Source organism: Hyla sarda, chromosome 6, assembly GCF_029499605.1.
Source record: "Hyla sarda isolate aHylSar1 chromosome 6, aHylSar1.hap1, whole genome shotgun sequence".
NCBI lineage: Eukaryota > Metazoa > Chordata > Amphibia > Anura > Hylidae > Hyla > Hyla sarda.
This window is the reverse complement of record NC_079194.1, coordinates 97,597,446-97,620,509: the sequence shown is the minus strand read 5'-3', so window position 1 is coordinate 97,620,509 and position 23,064 is coordinate 97,597,446. Positions and strand designations below refer to the sequence as shown.

Sequence of the window (23,064 nt, the reverse complement as noted above, 5' to 3'; positions counted from 1 at the left end):
TATACACAGTACCATATATAAGAGGCACAAAAGGGGCATGCTACATGAGGACATCTACAATCATACCTTATACACAGTACCATATATAAGGGGCATGCTACCTGATGACATCTACAATCTTACCTTATACACACACAGTACCATATATAAGGGGCATGCTACCTGATGACATCTACAATCATACCTTATACACAGTACCATATATAAGAGGCACATAAGGGGCATGCTACCTGATGACATCTACAATCATACCTTATACACAGTACCATATATAAGAGGCACATAAGGGGCATGCTACCTGATGACATCTACAATCTTACCTTATACACAGTACCATATATAAGGGCATGCTACATGATGACATCTACAGTGCAATACACTTTGGTGGGGATGTCCCATGATCTGGATGCAAAAAGTATAGTGTTCAAGTTTACTTTTATTGAAAGTTCGATATTTTTGGTTGATTTAGATGCATTTCTAAGTGCTGTGTGGGTGTCTTAAAGGGTCTTCCGGAACTATATGATTATTGGCCTATCCACAGGATAGGCCATCAATCACTGATCAGCAGGGTGCCGATCAACTGTTCAGACCCCTTACTACACTGTGAACAGAGCTGGAATTTTTCTGACCAAGCTCCGTTATTAACAATATGCTGTATTCACATTAAATAAACCATGTTGCAGTCCCTACAAAGTACTGGTTTCGTAGTGGAGCCGTAAAGGATAGAGGTTCAAAAGGGCTGGTGAACTTTACTTAAGTGTTAATTCTAGGAATACCTACCTATCAATCACCAAATTACAAGACAAAAATCATTGTAGGGATTGTGAGGGTCCCAGAGGAGAGCCCCAACAGTTAAGCACTTATTAGATTGGGATAAATGTCTATTTTGGGACCGATTCTTTAGAAATTGTTGGGTGCTTCAACATTCTGACATCTATGTCAATAGTTGACAGATCCCTTGAAGCTGGAGGGATACAAAACCCATATAAAAGGTAAATGTCTTTGCATGGACTGGCAGGGCGGGGCCTTGTTAGACTCCCATGGAAATTAAAATAATTATTTCGAGATCGCTCACTGATAAAAAGTACGTAATTTTTCAATATCACATAATAACCAAGGTACATGCCATGTGCTCACCAGTAGTCAAAGGATATCATGTCTATAGATTGACAACATGACACACTATATACTATTTCAGTATATAAGTAGTATATGTAGCAGGAGAATAGTCACGTCGAGGCTTCAGAGAAGTACCATATTTGTAGAGCTAGTCGTTTCCAATCAGATAACAATATATCCATGACATCATGTATACAGCCACAAGTTAAATATATATTCAGCCAATCCACTAGGAGGAGATATATACTTTTAATAAACCATATTTGTATGTTTATGGATAGTAGACACATGATAAATTAGGATAAACACACCCACATTTATAACGGACACACCTCCCATCATGATGGACACGCCCATCATTTGAGCATAAGTTGCTCCAGAGAAAGCCAGGATAGATGGAGGAACGGACAAGGGTCTCCAGGAAGTCCTGTACAGCCCTCCAGCACAAGGAGGATGACAGCTAGAGGAAGCTAACAGAGACGGCCATCTTAAAAGGACATTTCAAGATGGATCCACCACACTGGATGAAGTACTTAGGAAGAAATCCAAGCTGGTGAGACAAGATTTATGGACATGCCTACATAACCCTCCTACATTATTTACTTATGCTAAGGACAACCTTTACATGAAGATATATTGTTTGTACTGTCTGCCATGATGTCAAGAAGATTACAATAAATGTTTTTTTATACAAAGAGCTCACTCTCTCCATGGTCAGACCGGGTTATAACTTAGCGATCCGGTTATTTTTAACACTCAGTGTTTTCATTTCAATATGAGAAAGAACAGGATCAAAGCTGAAAAGGTGGAATTACTGGGCTATTTCTTTCGTGTATATTTTCTGCATTAGTGTTCCTTTAATAACCCTTCCTCCTCTTCGGTCACCTGAATCATCATTACGTATAATAATTTACAGCATCACCTGCTGACACCAGGATGCTGCATGCGAAACCTGAACAAATAATAAATTCCTTTTTAAATAAGTCATGGGATGGAAATCAGTTCTCTGATCCTTTGCGGCTACACGGCAGCAATATTTAATCATCATTAAATATTAATTCCCACTAATGAAGTAGCAGGATAGACTTTATTAAGTCGAATTCTACAAAAGATAGACGTCTGATTCTCAACTTCAAGTCTCAGACAAAACGCCCACTTAAAAGACAGCACTTTCTATTGTAAGGGGGCTACTTAAGAACATCAAAAGTCCTAGCCGCGGCTCAGACGCTGACTGAAATGACTGTCATTTTTCTTTTTCTTTACCCCCTTTTAAACCTTTGCTTTCCCATACAAGCAGGAGCTCCTAAGGTATGATTATATAGACAAAGGCAGAAGGCAAGATGCGAATCAATACGAGCTGCCGACATTGATTAGTCAACGCGGACGGCGGCGAGAATTTTAATTACGGCTGGGAGTCAAAACATTGTCATGGATTCAAAAGCTGCATGTAATTAGAGATCCCCCTATACCCAACTATATGAAGGCGGCAAGGGCAACCTATCATCAAGCCATTATTTCCAGTTTACTTAAAAGACAGAAGTGGATTAAAAATAAACCACCCACTCCTCAAGACCTCAAAGAGTCAAGGAAATATTGAGAGTAAAATACAACACAAAAAAGGTATTAGGCAATGATTCTTCATAATGAATAAAGCTAAGATTAGTGCCAAAACAGAAACATGAAAATCCCAAAAGGCTCAGAATGCTTTTTTTATATTTTATTTATTACCTTATAAAAAAAATAATTTTATTAAAAAAAATAAATAAAAATTATATATATATATATATATATATATATATATATATATATATATATATATATCTATCTATCTAGGAAGGATGCCGCAGCACACGGAAGGTTCAAAAGTGTAAACAGTGGTTTATTCCATGATAATACAAGTTAGCAACGTTTCTGCTGCCAATGCAGCCTTTGTCAAGCATTGGCAGCAGAAACGTTGCTAACTTGTATTATCATGGAATAAACCACTGTTTACACTTTTGAACCTTCCGTGTGCTGCGGCATCCTTCCTAGATGTCTGAATTGCCTTGACCGGGGCTCCATTCGCTGCTTCCACCGCTATCATATCATTGTGGGACGTGCTGCTCTACCTTTTCCTGTGCTATATATATATATATATATATATATATATATATATATATATATATATCTATTTTGGGGATTTGGAGTGCTGCAGTGAAAAAACTGTGGGAATTGGGTTCGGTCCTAATTTATTTGCGGTGAATCACTATTAAAAACGGCTATTTCTGGGCTACAGAGAGCCTCTATATGGGTGTAGAACACTTTGCTTTGTCATAACACGCATAGGGAATGTGCTGTGTTCGTGAAATAATGCTGTTATTCAGTACGACATGCAGATTACAGGCATCACTATTAGAATCACTGCCACAGAGCATCTGGATGTGGCAGCAGGGTCGGGAGACCATACGGCATCACAATTCAAGGGATTAAAGAGATTTTTTAATTTCATTATTATTTAATTTAAATTTATTTTAAATCCTTTTTTGAGGACCCATTTTGTAAAGCATCGAGCTGGCGGTCCGCAGCGAGGCAAGCTACCACCTGTCCCAGCCTCTGCCTCTCAATGCACCCCCATGCTCTGAGTGTCCACTTGCAAAGGGAGGGACTGCAGTAGCACATTCCGCTCATGCGCCGTTGGATAAGCAGGCACATACTGCTAGAAGATAATGCAGTGAAAAAACTTGTACTTGCATCTTAAAATCGAGCTGGCGGTCCTCCACCAGGCGAGATAACCACCTGTTTTAGCCCCTGCCTCTCAGCGCCCCCCTGACTGTAAAACTGCAAATGTTTCATTTAATCAGTTATGGTTCATTGTTATCACACCAACCTATTTCATTGGATTCTTGTGCTAATTCCACAGGTAATACAGTCATGGCTGTAAATGTTGGCACCCCTGCAATTTTTCTAGAAAATGAAGTATTTCTCACAGAAAAGGATTAGAGTTACACATGTTTTGCTATACACATGTTTATTCCCTTTGTGTGTATTGGAACTAAGGGAGGGGAAAAAAAGCTAATTGGACATAATGTTACACCAAACTCCAAAAGTGTGCTGGATAAAATTATTGGCACCCCTAACTTAATATTTGGTTGCACACCCTTTGGAAAAAATAATTGAAATCAGTCGCTTCCTATAACCATCAATAAGCTTCTTACACCTCTCAGCCGGAATGTTGGACCACTCTTCCTTTGCAAACTGCTCCAGGTCTCTCTTATTGGAAGACGCCTTTCCCAACAGCAATTTTAAGATCTCTCCACAGGTGTTCAATGGGATTTAGATCTGGACTCATTGCTGGCCACTTCAGAACTCTCCAGCGCTTTGTTACCATCCATTTCTGGGTGCTTTTTGACGTATGTTTGGGGTCATTGTCCTGCTGGAAGACCCAAGATCTCGGACGCAAACCCAGCTTTCTGACACTGGGCTGTACAGTGCAACCCGAAATCCGTTGGTAATCCTCAGATTTCATGATGCCTTGCACACATTTAAGGCACCCAGTGCCAGAGGCAGCAAAACAATCCCAAAACATCATTGAACCTCCACCATTTTCACTGTAGGTACTGTGTTCTTTTCTTTGATGGCCTCATTCAGTTTTCGGTAAACAGTAGAATGATGTGCTTTACCAAAAAGCTCTATCTTGGTCTCATCTGTCCACAAGGCAATTTCCAAGAAGGATTTTGGCTTACTCAAGTTAATTTTGGCAAAATGTAGTCTTGCTTTTTTATGTCTCTGTGTCAGCAGTGGGGTCCCTCCAGGGTCACCTGCCACAGCGTTTCATTTCATTTAAATGTTGACAGATAGTTTGCACTGACACTGTTGCTCCCTGAGCCTGCAGGACAGCTTGAATATCTTTGGAACTTGTTTGGGGCTGCTTATCCACCAGACTATCCTGCGTTGACACCTTTCATCAATTTGTCTCATCCGTCCACGCCCAAGGAGATTAGCTATAGTGCCATGGGTTGCAAACTTCTTGATAATGTTGCGCACTGTGGACAAAGGCAAATCTAGATCTCTGGAAATGGACTTGTAACCTTGAGATTGTTGATATTTTTCCACAATTTTGGTTCTCAAGTCCTCAGACAGTTCTCTTCTCCTCTTTCTGTTGTCCATGCTTAGTGTGGCTCACACAGACACTCAATGCAAAGACTAAGTGAACTGCTTTCAGGTGTGATTTTTATACTGCCCACACCTGTTATTTGCCCCTGGTGAGTTTAAAGGAGCATCACATGCTTGAAACAATCTTATTTTTCCACAATTTCGAAAGGGTGCCAATAATTTTGTTCAGACCATTTTTGTAGTTTGGTGTGACATTATGTCCAATTTGCTGTTTTTCCTCCTTTTTTGGTTTAGTTCCAATACACACAAAGGGAATAAACATGTGTATAGCAAAACATGTTACTGCAATCCTTTTCTGTGAGATATACTTCATTTTCTAGAAAAATTTCAGGGGTGCCAACATTTACAGCCATGACTGTACATACTAATTATTTTATTAAACCATAGAGAATATAGAATAATGGCTGATCCTCATTATGTATAATAATTAGAATTTTAATAAATCACAGGTAAACGGAAGGATGGCTGATTCTTATATGGCAATGCAACTGATGGAGTAGCATATTTGTGACAGTGTGTCTGGGATCACAACTGCATTTTGGGTGCTCACCTGATGCAGAATCTGTCATAAAAACTAAACAAGATAGCCCTGCATGCTGGGCTATTTTGTCTGGTAAAACGTCAGACACCATGATGGAAACCTGACTGATCCCCATTAAGGTCAAAGGGGTCTATAGGGTGTCGTTGGTGTTCACTAGAGAGGAGCGAACTTACAGTAAATTTGATTCATCACAAACTTCTCGGCTTGGCAGTTGATGACTTATCCTGCATAAATTAGTTCAGCTTTCCGGTGCTCCGGTGGGCTGGTAAAAGTGGATGCAGTCCTAGGAAAGAGTCTCCTAGGACTTTATCCACCTTTTCCAGCCCACCGGAGCACCTGAAAGCTGAACTAATTTATGCATGCTAAAGTCAGCAACTGCCGAGCCGAGAAGTTTGTGACTTATCAAATTTACTGTAAGTTCGCTCATCTCTAGTGTTCACCATAGAACGGATCAGTAGACCCTTTTTTTCATTCTTCTGATTTTGTAGCAAAACAATGGAAAAGACAAATCAGGTGTGAACGCAGCTTAAACCATCACATGTCAGGACGTTGAGGAATGTGTGAAGAGAAAGAGGAATTTCCCTGACAAATTGGTAATTGGAGTATAAAATTTGGAAAATTACCTGGATGCTGGAGCTTAGGGAGAGAGGGGGGCAAACCCCCTTCTTCACTCGTGTTTAAAGGGGTATTTGTAAATTATTTCTTCTAAAAAATCTTAGTCTTTCCATTACTTATCAGCTGCTTAAGTTGAGTTGTTCTTTTCTGTCTGACAACAGTGATCTCTGCTGACACCTCTGTCTTTGTCAGGAACTGTCCAGAGCAGGAGAGGTTTGCTATTGGGATTTGCTCCCACTCTGGACAGTTCCTGTGACAGACAGAGATGTCAGCAGAGAGAACTGTTATCAAACAGAAAAGAACAACTCAACTTCAGCAGCTGATAAGTACTGGAAGGATTAAGATTTTTTTTAATAGAAGTAAATTACAAATATGTTTAACTTTCTGGAGCCAGTTGATATTAAAACTTTATTTTTTTTTTTACTGGAATACTCCTTTAAGGCACTATTTCACAAAGCCATTATCGGCCAAACAGGCCAATATTGACTTGTCTAATGGGTCCAGCCATCAGTCGACAATCGAGCAAATGGTTTAGTTCTGGCTTAAAAATAGCATGAGGGAGATTTATCAAAACCTGTGCAGAAGGAAAGTTGACCATGGAACCAATCAGATTGCTTCTTTCATTTATCAGAGGCCTTTTTAAAATTGAAAGTAGCGAGCTGATTGGTTGCTATGGGTAACTGGTCAACTTTTCCTCTGGACAGGTTTGGATTAATCTCCCCCCATATCATTTTGAGTATTAGGGGATGTGGAGCTTACAAAACAAATGAAGCAAAGAGCTGCACAATCCATCTAGTTATTGTTGGTGTGACCTTGTAATTTGGTCTTATAATGAGTGCCGATCTTCAAGAAATTGCTTGCTCAAGCTTTCATATAGGGCGTTCAGATAGACTGAATAAGATGTGAGCCTCTCAAACAAGGCTTGTAATCTGTGTAGGTACAGGCTGAGCCAAGGGCTGTGGGAGCCAGCATCATTGAGGTGCACAAATGTTTTGCGTACCGGTAGCAGTCCCAGGGTGTCATAGCGAGGAGCACTGTAAGTTTTTAGTTAAAGGCTAAATGGTCTAGGATTTATTTTTGCATTGAGTTGTAGAACTGTTTTGTACTGTGAAAAGAGATCAGTTTTAGAAATACCGTATATACTCTAGTATAAGCTGACCCGAATATAAGCCGAGGCCCCTAATTTCACCCCAAAAACCCAGGAAAAGTTATTGACTCGACTATAAGCCTAGGGTGGGAAATACATCATCCCCCCTGTCACCATCCAGACCCCTGTAATTTTCACCCCCGTCATCACCCCGTCATCATCCCTGCCTGTCAAACAGTGGTCTTCAACCTGTGGACCTCCAGATGTTGCAAAACTACAACTCCCAGCATGCCCAGACAGCCATCGGCTGTCCGGGCATGCTGGGAGTTGTAGTTTTGCAAAATCTGGAGGTCCGCAGGTTGAAGACCACTGCGGGCCTTCGTCATCATCCAGACCCCCCTTTAGTTTTCTACTCACCTCCCCTCGGTGGGAAGGAAGTGTGAGCTGGTCCGGGCCATCTATGCTGCAGGGACCGTCCGGTGAGGAGGGTTAGTCGTTCCGGGCTGTCCATTTTCACCAGTGGGCCCTCTTCTCCGCTCCGGGTCGGCCCCGGACTAGTGACGTTGCCTTGAGGACGACGCACAGAGACGTTCATGCGCAGGGACGTCCCTGTGCGTGGTCGTCGAGGCAACGTCACTAGTCCGGGGCCGGCCCGGAGCAGAGAAGAGGGCCTCCCAGTGAGAATGAACAGCTCGGAACGACTAACCCTCCTCACCGGACGGTCCCTGCAGCATAGATGGCCCAGACCAGCTTACACTTCCTTCCCACCGAGGGGAAGTGAGTAGAAAACTAAAGGGGGGGGGGGGGGGTCTGGATGATGACGAAGGCTGCAGTGGTCTTCAACCTGCGGACCTCCAGATGTTTAGAAACTACAATTCCCAGCATGCCTGGACAGTCGATGGCTGTCCAGGCATGCTGGGAGTTGTAGTTTTGCAACATCTGGAGGTCCGCAGGTTGAAGACCACTGAAAGGGATTGACAGGCGGAGAGTTCACTCGAGTATAAGCCAAGGGGGACGTTTTCAGCACGAAAAATCGTGCTGAAAAACTCTGCTTATACTCGAGTATATACGGTAATCTACTGAGTGAGAATTTCTGCATGTGCCAAGCAGGTTACCTTAGAGATGGCGGTCCTTTGGGCTAACTTGCCCCCAAGTTGTCACACTTCATATAAGCCATCAATGTATTATCAGTAAGGGTCCAACCCCCAAGACTCCCAGCAATTCAGCATTCACTGCCTGGAAAAACACTAGAAGGCCATGTCCATCACTGACACGTTGGTACATGTGACTAGTACAGCAGCTCGGCCTTTTTTGTTCTTTTGATATAGTAGTTCATGAAGCCAGTAAGTAGATTATGTTTTATTAACATAATTTTTTGGTAACATTAACAGTAAATTTAGGAGTAAATATAAAAAGTGGATACCACCAGGATTAGACGATTGGGTCTCCGATTGATGTTCGTGAATGAGCTGCATGTGGCTGCAGTTATTTTATTATGACTGATGCCCATACCAATATAGTGTGTCATAGGCCAAAAATAAATAAGCTTTCTGTTACATTACTTCTACAGATGAATCACATTGATAGTGCTGTGTGTACTTCACCTGTAAAAGCTGCATTACAGAACACAGTTTAGGTTATTTCCTTTTATCTTTGAGTCTACAGCTCCTTGGGGACCTATGTATCTCCATGGTTACAGAGTACAAACAGTGTATACTGAGAAGTTATTTAAAGAGTACCTGTTATGTTCTTGTTATATGTTATAGTCCTCCCAGGTCACTGCCCCCTCCTGGCCTCTAGTGGCTGCAGGAAGAGGCTGCCTGTCGTCTACAAGTGGAAGAAGATGGCAGTGACTTTGGGAGCTTAGAAGGTATGTTTTTTTTCCATACATATAGAGGAGGGAAAAAACTACCTACTGGTGTGTCCTACCCACACACTCCATTCATTTCTATGGAACCTCTGTTCCCTTTGGCGCTCCATTAGAAATGAATGGAGTGTGTTGTGTCTGCCCCTTTACAGAGACCCAGGCTCCTGTTCAGGAGGTCGTGGAGGTCTCAGCAGTCGATACCCCTGTGATCAGATGCTTATACGCAATACCCCTTTAAGGGAGGTCCAACACACAGATGGCAAACTTCCACTGGAGGGATCCTACCTAAAAGGAGGGAGGAGTACTACCTATAGGGGGAGACTACCTACAAGGGGTGTAAACTACCTATGTAGGGGGTGGGGACAAACTACCTGCTAGAGGAAGCTACTTACAGGTGACTCCAGCATACTAGGGGAAACTACCTACGCCCTCTCAATGCAAGCTGCCACGCCCCCTCCCATAGACGAATTGATATCATGACATGATATCATGTCCCGCCCCCTCATGTCACGAGCTCCCGGCACCGGCTCCAGTGTTCAGAACAGTTTGTTCCAAATGCTGAGCAGCGGAGTACCCCTTTAAGGGAAGATACCTATGCAGAGATTAGTTGATGCTGAAGAATGGCCAGATGGAAAAGAAAAGGGAAAGCGAGTCATAGGACAGGACAGGGCTATAATATTTTTTTTTTGCCTTTTGGATACATTTATTTGGTAGGGATGCCTCTGCCCCAAGGTGGAAAAGGTTGGGAAACACTGGTGTGGGTCAATGTATTAGCCTGGGATTTGCCTAGAATGAGTCCATTTGTCACAAACTCTAAGTTCTAAGAAATATTAGTTCTGTATGGCCTGTCAGTGTCTGATTGTAAACTATAACATTCCCATTCACTGACAGCAAACAGACCTGGCAAGTAAGATTCAGCTGAAGCACAAGATACACTTAGACTGCATAGCTGCAAAAGTAAAAATGATCTAATATATCTATGGTGTTCAGAGTGGGTGGAAGCTACTACAAACCGCAGCTCTATCCTTGGCACGGTCAGCAGAGTCATGTCATACGGTCATATATTTTTATTTCATTGTACGTCCTGTAATTTAACATTCCTCCTGCTGTGCAGCTCCCAGCCTGGCACTGTGTCTTAACTGGAACACAGCTCCACGCGCTCGGCATTGGTAGGGGCCCCAGCTGTCCGTCTCCCACTAATGAAATATATAATTGATATGCCATCTATCCATACATCTAGTGAGAAACAACTCACTGCCAACAACCGAGGTAATAAGCCATGACTTTTATTAGAGAGGATATGTGCTGTCAGATTTAGCTTGGAAGAGGGAGTTTTTATTTTGTTTTTTTTTTTAGGAGAGAGAAGGTCCCTGGTTGCAGATCTAGTCACCCCCCACAACTTTTCCCAACGTTTGTCAACTCTAAAATTTAGAGTTTACCAGTATCCGGACCCCAGTTTTTTTTTCATTTATTTTAGTTGTATAAAATATGTGATGTTGTATGTATGTAGGGCAGTGTTTCCTGAGCAGTATGCCTCAAACTTAAAGGGGTATTCCAGGCCAAAACTTTTTTTTAATATATCAACTGGCTCCGAAAAGTTAAACAGATTTGTAAATTACTTCTATTAAAAAATCTTAATCCTTCCAATAGTTATTAGCTTCTGAAGTTGATTTGTTGTTTTCTGTCTAACTGCTCTCTGATGACTCACGTCCCGGTAGCTGTGCAGTTCCTATGGGGATATTCTCCCATCATGCACATCTCCCGAAACGTGACATCCTCATTGAGCAGTTAGACAGAAAACTTCAGAAGCTAATAACTATTGGAAGGATTAAGATTTTTTAATAGAAGTAATTTACAAATCTGTTTAACTTTCCGGAGCCAGTTGAGATATATAGATATATAGATATATATATATATATATATATATATATATATAAACAAGGGATAAGGAGCAGCACTCTGCAAGATATAGGTCGAAGGTGGGTGCACACGGCCGGAATCCCAGGTCACGGGAGACACTTCACAAAGTAGAAAGGAGAAGACTGTAGCACTCCAATAAGATGAAAAGTGAATGTGGCTTTATTCCAATTCAGACATCAAGGCAACGTTTCAGCTGCACACAGGCAGCCTTTGTCAAGCCAAAGGCTTGACAAAGGCTGCCTGTGTGCAGCTGAAACGTTGCCTTGATGTCTGAATTGGAATAAAGCCACATTCACTTTTCATCTTATTGGAGTGCTACAGTCTTCTCCTTTCTATATATATATATATATATATATATATATATATATATATATATATATATATATATATATATATATATATATAGATAATAAATATATATATATATATATATATATATCTATATATCTATATATATCTATAAACAAAAAGGTTTTGCCTAGAATACCCCCTTTAAGCATAACTACAACTCTTAGAAGGTCCGGACTGCCAAAGCCACACTGGTTGGGAAAAATTCATGTAGGGGCAACCTCTTAAAGAAAAGTGCTGCAAACATAAGTAGTATAGAGTGCACACCCGTACCGGTCTACAGTCACTGCCATTTCAATGGCTCCTGGTGCTATCCACTTTTTCCTGACTCCAAGTGATGTGCCAACCCCGCTCAGCCAATCACTAAACACAATGATGACCTGTTTCAATCAGCAGTTGGCTGAGAGAGCATTTTCTCCAGGGTTGTCATGCCATAAGAAAAGGGAAGATAGGAGAGCACTGTAAGCTGGGAGTGATTTTTTTAAATTTATTTACTTTTATAAATTTTCCATTTTGCTATCTATATTTTATAATAATGCTGAAATAGTGCAATTTCCATTATGGCAACTAGGTCTAAAAAAGCAGACTTCCCATTCTACATAGATCATTTCCCAGTAATGCCTTACTTCTCAGGAGGACAGTGAAAGGTGACACCAGTAGAGAGATAACACTGGATGCACCACCAGTCACCAACTAGACCTCAGAAACCAACTGGAAGAAAAGAACATTACATTTTTAGGTGTAATCAGGGGGGAAAAAAAAAATCTAGGCAACAAATTTCCTTTAAGGCAATGTTCACACGGCTGAATTTCCATGGAAAGTCCCTTTGACTTAACCCCTTAAGGACTCAGGGTTTTTCCGTTTTTGCACTTTCGTTTTTTCCTCCTTACCTTTTAAAATTCATAACCCTTTAAATTTTCCACCTAAAAATCCATATTATGGCTTATTTTTTGCGTCGCCAATTCTACTTTGCAGTGACATTAGTCATTTTACCCAAAAATAAACGGCGAAAAAAAAAATCATTGTGCGACAAAATTGAAGAAAAAATGCCATTTTGTAACTTTTGGGGGCTTCCGTTTCTACGCAGTGCATATTTCGGTAAAAAATTACACCTTATTATTCTGTAGGACCATACGGTTAAAAGGATACCTACATGCAGGAAAATCATAACTACATGCAGGAAAATTTATACGTTTAAAAATGTCATCTTCTGACCCCTATAACTTTTTTATTTTTGATCGGACTTTTTGATCACTTTTTATTCATTTTTTAATGGTATAAAAAGTGACCAAAAATGCGCTTTTTTTGACTTTGGAATTTTTTTGCGCGTACGCCATTGACCGTACGGTTTAATTAATGATATATTTTTATAGTTCGGACATTTACGCACGCGGCAATACCACGTATTTTTTTTTTTTTTTACACTGTTTTATTTTTTTTTATGGGAAAAGGGGGGTGATTCAAACTTTTATTAGGGAAGGGGTTAAATGACCTTTATTAACACTTTTTAAAAAAATTTTTTTTGCAGTGTTATAGGTCCCATAGGGACCTATAACACTGCACACACTGATCTTTTACACAGATCACAGGCGTGTATTAACACGCCTGTGATCAGTGTTATCGGTGCTTGACTGCTCCTGCCTGGATCTCAGGCACGGAGCAGTCATTCGCCGATCGGACACCGAGGAGGCAGGTAAGGGCCCTCCCGGTGTCCTGCCAGCTGTACGGGACGCCGTGATTTCACCGCGGCAGTACCTAACAGCCCGACTGAGCAGCCGGGTCACTTTCACTTTCGAAGCGGCGGTCAGCTTTGACTGCCGCTTCTAAAGGGTTAATACCGCACATCGCCGCGATCGGCGATGTGTGGTATTAGCCGCGGGTCCCGGCCGTTGATTAGCGCCGGGACCGACGCGATATGATGCGGGATCGCAGCGCCATCCCGCTTCATATCGCGGGAGCCGGCGCAGGACGTAAATATACGTCCTGCGTCGTTAAGGGGTTAAAGGGGTATTCCAGGATTTTTTTTTATTTGACTATGCTATAGGGGCTGTAAAGTTAGTGTAGTTCATAATATAATGTCTTTACCTGTGTGTGACAGTTTTCTCCCAATTCTTATGTGATTTTCAAACCAATATTTATTTTTAACAGCATACAAAATGTCTGCTGTCTCAGATTTTTCCCAGCTTGCAATGCGGTCGAGACCTGACTCACTAGCCAGCAGATGACAGGGAGCCTGTCTGCTTCAATGGGTGGAGAGAGCAATCTGCAACTAATGCAACAGCTGGAGGCACCCTGATTAAATTCCACAGGTCTGCAGCTCATTTATGTTTCAATGGGTGGGGTAGCTGATGTGTGGGAAGGAGGAAAATTGTATCATGGCAAAGTTTCTGCTGCGGAAATCCTGATCTGGCGTCCACAGAAACAATAATCCAATTCGTTGTTTCTGCTGATTCCACTCGGGAATGCATTGGTGTCTATGGAGATGGCACATTTGCGAGAGGTCCTAGCACCACTGGAATATGCGGAATGTCCACTCGTGCTTTCCAGGAGGGCATTCCACACATTTTACGCTGTTTAAACATTGCCTAAGTGCTATGAGTAGCATGCAAGAACTCTGCAATTTAGACTTTAGTTTTTGACAACTGTTGGGAATCACCAATATTGCTTGGCTCAGACATTTTTCCACAAACAAATTACTATGCATTTTTATTTTTTACAAAATCTAGCATTTTGATGCAAAATTGCATGAAGGAACCCAAGACTGAAAAGCTGAAGGTGGCAATTTTACAAGGTGAGTATTTATGGTCAAGGCCTTCCAATGGGAGTGGAACATACACCTACTTACACTAAGTTGTGACTGAAAGTGAAGGATATATCTTCCTCATCTAACCTGCTTTTAAAGGGTGTGAGCAATATACCCACCTCATTTAATCAGCGGCTAGAGGTGTGCCCGGGCCGCCTTCGGGGGTACACCTTAAGAGGGCATACCCTGAATAAGATTAAATGTAAGTACTGAAATGAGGGCGGGAGAAGGGTGGGACAGCGTGACGTCCGACGTGCCGACCTGTGCGTACCGGTAATTATAGCCACCAGGCCCCTCCCATAAATAGAGGCTGTGTCCTGCCTTAAAGGAAAACTGTCAGCTTGCTCCCCCCACACTAACCAGCGGTACTGGCTAGTAGTGAGGGGGACGCTGATCAGTTTGATGCCAACTGTGCCCGGATCTGCCCCGCCGTTCGGCCAAAATCTTAGTTTTTCTGTATATGCTAATTAAGTGCTAACTGGCACTCTGACGTCAGCGCCGCTAGTCGGCAGCGCCGCCCAGCTCATCAATATTCCTCCCTCTTCTCCCCACTGTAATGAAGATGGAGAGGTGGAGGGAGGAATATTGATGAGCTGGGCGGTGCTGCAGACTAGCGGCGCTGACGTCAGAGTGCCAGTAACCCCGCCTGTGCCAGTTAGCACCTAATTCGCATATACAGAAAATCGAAGATTTCGATCGAACAGCTGGGCGGATTCAGGCACGGTAGGCATCAAATTGATCAGCGTCCCCCGCACTACAAGCCAGTACCACTGGTTAGTGCGGTAGGAGCAAGCTGACCGTTTTCCTTTAACACACATATATACACATGCTTGAAAAAGGCTCTAGTGTTTAGTGTTGAGCTGAAACGTTGCTGTCTGTAACATGTGGTGAATAAAATCACGTTTTTTTTACTCACTTTTGGAGTGCTGCGCCATCACTTGTTGGACTATCTTATCGGGTCAGGATCTGACCCAGGACGCCGGGCACCCACATGCTTTTTTGTTTGGTGGTGCTGCAACTACTTTGGTGTATATATATATATATATATATATATATATATATATATATATATATACACACACACACACTTTTTTTTTCTTCGTGTGTATACGTATGTATGTGCATATATATATATATATATATATATATATATATATATATATATACACACACACACACGCGCAAAGATATAGATATATATATATATTTTTATTTTTTTTCTACATTCAGAAGGTTTTAACCTGCCCAAACAAATGTCAATCCCAGTCTCTATACAATGGACAGATCAGCAGGAGTCCTGCCCACAAGTACACAATGATCTGTCATTAGATGACTCCAGGAATGCAATCCCACTGTAAACCAGGAACTAAGCATCTTAATTTAAAGATCAAGGGGCCAAAATGATGGGATTGACATGAAGTGATGCATGCTCCTAGTGACAGACAGAGCTCATCTGGAAAATAGGATTGGGCAGGTGTTGGACTGAAGCAGGAGATAGGATAATATGGAGTGTACGGGCTCTTTATTGTGCTGTTATTTTATACCGCAACTATAGAAAATACATTTTAAACACATGCCGTGAAAACAAACATAGAAACCAGTTCTTAAAGAGGAACTCCACCCAAAATAAATACGTTACTTATTCCTACAGCTCTCTTGTTTTACTTACATGCACTAAGTCCCAGACATCCCCTATCTGCAATAGGATTTGTGAATGTATCAAATGAATAGGAACGAATGACATCATTTGTAGCTCGCTGATGTCATGGGTACCTAGTAAACTGATAGGCTGGAGGTTCAACATGGAGTCCAAAGTGTGAAATGTACAGATGATGTTGGGATCTCTTTCCATATTAGGGTTTTATTACTCAATACACTGAGGAAATATTTATTACCATCAACATCCCAATGGCCGAAGCCTGAACAATGGGAGCCCCGCCATTCCCTTCATCAGTGTTTCCCAACCTCCAGATATGTTGAGAGCTGTAGTTTTGCAACAGCTGGAGGCACCCTGTTCGGGAAACCCTGCCCTAAAACAAAATATGTTTTTTTTTTTTTTAAGGCAGCATGAATGGTCATTGACTATATTTGACCAACCATGTGGCTTCCAAAACAAGGCCAAGTAAAACCAGAACGAAAGGAAAGTTTTTCCTTTTCTAGTGTCGCTGCCGCAATATTTCACCAGACCCCAACTGATCAGACGTTCATTACCTATTGTAGCAATAGGTCAACAATGTCTCAAATGGGATTAACCCTTCAATGCTGCATTGTTTGCACATCATGACAATTCACTAAGAAAGCGTTTCCCAACCAGGACGCCTCCAGCTGTTGCAAAACACCAACTCCCAGCATGCCCGGACAGCCAACGGCTGTCCGGGCATGCTGGGAGTTGGAGTTTTGCAATGTTTGGGGGCATTACAGTGGTAGCTATAAGACCTACACATGTGCAGTCCTGTGTAAGACCAGATTTCACGACAAGTTGCACCACATGATAAAGTCAATATAATATATATTTTTTTTATTTTACCATACCTGGAATGGGGATGATGGGTATGTTGTCATTGGGGACGACTCTTGGTGAGCTGCTGTCGTCGACATAGAAGTGAGCGGTCTGAAAACACTTCCTGTATAAACAGAAAAGAAGACCTATATTAATGGCACGAACGTAAGGTCAAGCACAACTCTCTGGTATGATGACATGTGAGACTCGCTCCTATAGTACACTATTCACACAACATTGGGGTCACAGGGGGGGCCGCTCTCGAACACTTTGCTGTCCGACTGGTACCAAGTACAAAACTTTATCAAGACCATGCGATCGTGGCACAAAGCGCCCTGCTTTCCACAGTTTTTGTTTATGGTTTTATTGACCACCACCAAAGCCGATCACACATGGGATACTGCACACACACACGCGTGTGTGTTATTTACCACAGGACTCGTCCTTCTCATTGCCAGGGGCTGGGTGGCACAGGTTTACCCTCCCCACAGCTGCTACAACACAAGGGAGCCGGCATGACAACCGGAGAAGTGGTCTGCACAGGCCTTTTGAGGTGGTCTCTGCAAAAAAGGCCCCGAATGACAAATACACAGAGACACCGGGAAGAGACCGACAAGGAGACGGCGACAAAAACACAGCAGTCATTTACCTGTACTTAAAGCAAAGCAGAGAACACAGGCTGTTCATCATAGACAAGGCACTAAGCAGCCAGGCATTGAGAGCTCCAAGCAGCTTTTGCATGGTGAAGTTGAATGAGGCTTGACTGAGCAGCGTCACCGTTCACTGCTGAGCAGCCAGGGGCCGGAGCTGAATATGTAATGAGCCAGTTCTCTGTGAGCTATTGTGACTAGGCTGAGGGGGTCTCCTCTTGCCTTGCTGCAGCCCATAACAATGGACCCCTTCCTATGTACAGACCCTCCTCCACTGTAATGAGCTGCTCTTAAACACCTGCCCCGGCACCGCCTCATCCATCATTAGGTACACGCATATATAGGTTCTATTTTTATGCTTTATGGAGAATTTTACACACTTTGCTTAGTATCTTTTAGTGGATAGGTCACTTTGGACAAGTTCTTCTAAATAAGCAGGTCCAAAAGTATAAGCCTGGCTGATCCCAACCACGGAGGTGTAAAGAGGTGCACCGCCATCATTCCAGAAGAAATCAGTTTTATCATTCTGCTGGATTTTGATACATATGAAGAGATAGAGGGTAGATAGATAGGAGATACGATAGACATTTGATATAATAGATGGATGATAGACAGACATTAGATGCTGTAGATAGATAGATGGCTGGATGGATGAATAGATATAGAGATAGACAGATTTGAAGATAGATATGAGATACAGTAGACATGATAGAAATTTGATATACAGTAGAAGATAAATGATAGACAGATGCAATAGATGGATACAGTAGATATGAGATATATAGATAAGGGATAGATAGATAGATAGATAAGCAATAGATAGATAAGAGATGATAGATATGAGATAGATAGCTAGATATGAGATAGATGAGAGACAGATGCAATAGATAGATACAGTAGATGCGATAGATAGCTAGATATGAGATAGATAGATAAGAGATAGATAGATAAAAGAAAGATTGATAGATAAGAGATAGATAGATAGATGATAGATAAGAGTTAGTTAGATAGATAATATATACACACATATACATACACAGTCATGGCCGTAAATGTTGGCACCCCTGAAATTTTTCAAGGAAATGAAGTATTTCTCACAGAAAAGGATTGCAGTAACACATGTTTTGCTATACACATGTTTATTCCCTTTGTGTATTGGAACTAAACCAAAAAAGGGAGGAAAAAAAGCAAATTGGACATAATGTCACACCAAACTCCAAAAATGTTGGCACCCTTTCAAAATTGGGGATAAATAAGATTGTTTCAAGCATGTGATGCTTCTTTAAACTCACTTGGGGCAAGTAACAGGTTTGGGCAATATAAAAATCACGCCTGAAAACAGATAAAAAGGAGAGAAGTTCACTTAGCCTTTGCATTGAGTGTCTGTGTGTGCCACACTAAGCATGGACAACAGAAAGAGAAGAGAACTGTCTGAGGACTTGAGAACCAAAATTGTGGAAAAACATCAACAATCTCAAGGTTACAAGTCCATCTCCAGAGATCTAGATTTGCCTTTGTCCACAGTGCGCAACATTATCAAGAGGTTTGCAACCCATGGCACTGTAGCTAATCTCCCTGGGCGTGGACGGAAGAGAAAATGTATGAATGGTGTCAACACAGGATAGTCCGGATGGTGGATAAGCACCCCCAAACAAGTTCCAAAGATATTCAAGCTGTCCTGCAGGCTCAGGGAGCATCAGTGTCAGCGCAAACTATCCATCAACATTTAAATGAAATTAAACGCTATGGCAGGAGACCTAGGAGGACCCCACTGCTGACACAGAGACATAAAAAAGCAAGACTTAATTTTGCCAAAATTAACTTGAGTAAGCCAAAATCCTTCTGGGAAAACGTCTTGTAGACAGATGAGACCAAGATAAAGCTTTTTGGTAAAACACATCATTCTACTGTTTACCAAAAATGGAATGAGGCCTACAAAGAAAAGAACACAGTATGAAATATGGTGAAGGTTCAATTATGTTTTGGGGTTGTTTTGCAGCCTCTGGCACTGGGTGCCTTGAATGTGTGCGAGGCATCATGAAATCTGAGGATTACCAACTGATTTTGGGTCGCACTATACAGCCCAGAGTCAGAAACTTGGGTTTGCGTCCGAGATCTTGGGTCTTCCATCAGGACAATGACCCCAAACATACATCAAAAAGCACCCAGAAATGGATGGCAACAAAGCGCTGGAGAGTTCTGAAGTGGCAGCAATGAGTCCAGATCTAAATCCCATTGAACACCTGTGGAGAGATCTTAAAATTGCTGTTGGGAAAAGGCGCCCTTCAAATAAGAGAGACCTGGAGCAGTTTGCAAAGGAAGAGTGGTCCAACATTCCGGCTGAGAGGTGTAAGAAGCTTATTGATGGTTATAGGAAGTGACTGATTTCAGTTATTTTTTCCAAAGGGGGTGCAACCAAATATTAAGTTAAGGGTGGCAATAATTTTGTCCAGCAGATTTTTGGAGTTTGGTGTGACATTATGTCCAAATTGTTTTTTTTCCCTCCCTTTTTTGGTTTAGTTCCAATACACACAAAGGGAATAAACATGTGTATAGCAAAACATGTGTTACTGCAATCATTTTCTGTGAGAAATACTTCATTTTCTAGAAAACTTTCAGGAGTGCCAACATTTACGGCCATGACTGTAGAGAGAGAGAGAGAGAGAAAGATAGATATATATGAGGTAGATATAGAACTAGATAGAGAGATTTAGAGATAGATAAGAGATCTATACATAGATGATAGATAGATAGATATGAGATACAGATGACAGACTGATAGACAAATGGATGGATTGATAGATCACTTAACATTTGATATAGGAGATAGATGTTAAACTGATATTAGAGGCTGGAGATTGAAGCACAGTACACTTAATAAAAGACAAATGCAGAGGGGCGCACACAGACATACAAATCCTGGTCAGGGGCTCCTTATAAACACCCAATGATAACTGTAGCGCAGCAAGGTTGTGGTTAAAAACAAAAGTAGAGATTTTTTCCATCCCAAGTAATGTTCTAGAGCTACATTTCAACAGCTTCTCGCTGCCTTTATCAAGATAGATAGAAAGATGATAAATCGATACAGAGCAATAGATGACAGATCATAAGACAGACATAAGATACGGTATATAGACATTATACAAGAGACAATGTGATATAGTTACATATGGGGAAAACAATTTATCTGTCTCTACTTTATCTATCTAGTCCATAGTAACCTAGATTTATTAGTTCTTTATCTTTCCACGTCATATTCATCTACAACCATCCATAGCCATCTATACACACAGATGTAGCAGAGCTGAATGTCCTTTGCCTTTAGTGGTTTACTTGTAATCTTACAGACCACCACAGACAACACCCTGTGATACTATAATGACTTGTAGCAGACGACCAGCTCAGCTCTGCTGTATCTATACATACACCTGGGTCTGTATACACCCGGACGCTTGCCTTCATATTGATTTAAGAATACCTGCTACATATCAGAGCAGCTTCCTAGATAAACCCATAAAGAGAACAAGGAGTAACATACCGGGCCAGTTACATATAGCACATATACCTACAGCACATATACAGACATCATACCTACAGCACCTATACCTACAACACATATACCTACAGCACATATACATGCACATCACACACACACACACACACACACACACACACACACACACACTATACCTACGGCACACACACACACACACACTATACCTACGGCACACACACACACACACTATACCTACGGCACACACACACACACACTATACCTACGGCACACACACACACACTATACCTACGGCACACACACACACACTATACCTAAGGCACACACACACACACTATACCTACGGCACACACACACACACACACACACACACACACACACACACTATACCTACGGCACACACACACACACACACACACACACACACACACTATACCTACGGCACACACACACACACACACACTATACCTACGGCACACACACACACACACACTATACCTACGGCACACACACACACACTATACCTACGGCACACACACACACACTATACCTACGGCACACACACACACACACACTATACCTAAGGCACACACACACACACACACACTATACCTAAGGAACACACACACACACACACTATACCTAAGGCACACACACACACACACACTATACCTAAGGCACACACACACACACTATACCTACGGCACACACACACACACACACACACACTATACCTACGGCACACACACACACACACTATACCTACGGCACACACACACACACACACTATACCTACGGCACACACACACACACACTATACCTACGGCACACACACACACACACACACACACACACTATACCTACGGCACACACACACACTATACCTAAGGCACACACACACACACACTATACCTACGGCACACACACACACACACTATACCTACGGCACACACACACACACACACTATACCTACGGCACACACACACACACACTATACCTACGGCACACACACACACACACACACACACACAGACTATACCTACGGCACACACACACACACACTATACCTACGGCACACACACACACACTATACCTACGGCACACACACACACACTATACCTACGACACACACACACACACACACACTATACCTACGGCACACACACACACACTATACCTACGGCACACACACACACACACACACTATACCTACGGCACACACACACACACACACACTATACCTACGGCACACACACACACACTATACCCACGACACACACATACTATACCCACGGCACACACACACTATACCCACGGCACACTATACCCACGGCACACACACACACTATACCCACGGCACACACACACACACACTATACCCACGGCACACACACACACACTATACCCACGGCACACACACACACACACACTATACCCACGGCACACACACACACACACACTATACCCACGGCACACACACACACACACACTATACCCACGGCACACACACACGGAGCATACCCAAGGCACACACACGGCGCATACACACGGCGCATACACACGGCGCATACACACGGCGCATACACGGCACACACACGCGGCACATACACACGCGGCGCATACACGCGGCACACACACGCGGCGCATACACACGGCACACACACACGGCGCATACACACACGGCACATACACACACACGGCGCATACACACGGCGCATACACACGGCGCACACACACACGGCGCACACACACAGCACACACACACAGCACACACACGGCGCACACACACAGCACACACACACAGCACACACACGGCGCATACACACGGCGCACACACACGGCGCATACACACGGCACACACACACACACGGCACACACACTCACGGCGCATACACACGGCACACACACACACACGGCACACACACGGCACATACACACGGCACATAC

General features: G+C 42.5%; 1 protein-coding gene across 2 annotated transcripts in view; it reads right to left on the bottom strand.

The window, feature by feature from the left end:
• The window catches only part of PTPRG (protein tyrosine phosphatase receptor type G), a 530,620-nt gene that overhangs the window by 65,067 nt on the left and 442,489 nt on the right, over window positions 1-23,064 (bottom strand). For both annotated transcript variants that reach the window (XM_056524508.1, XM_056524509.1), the window contains one exon: window positions 16,985-17,076. In XM_056524508.1, coding sequence (XP_056380483.1) covers window positions 16,985-17,076 — 92 coding nt within the window. The remainder of the gene's footprint in view (window positions 1-16,984; window positions 17,077-23,064) is intronic.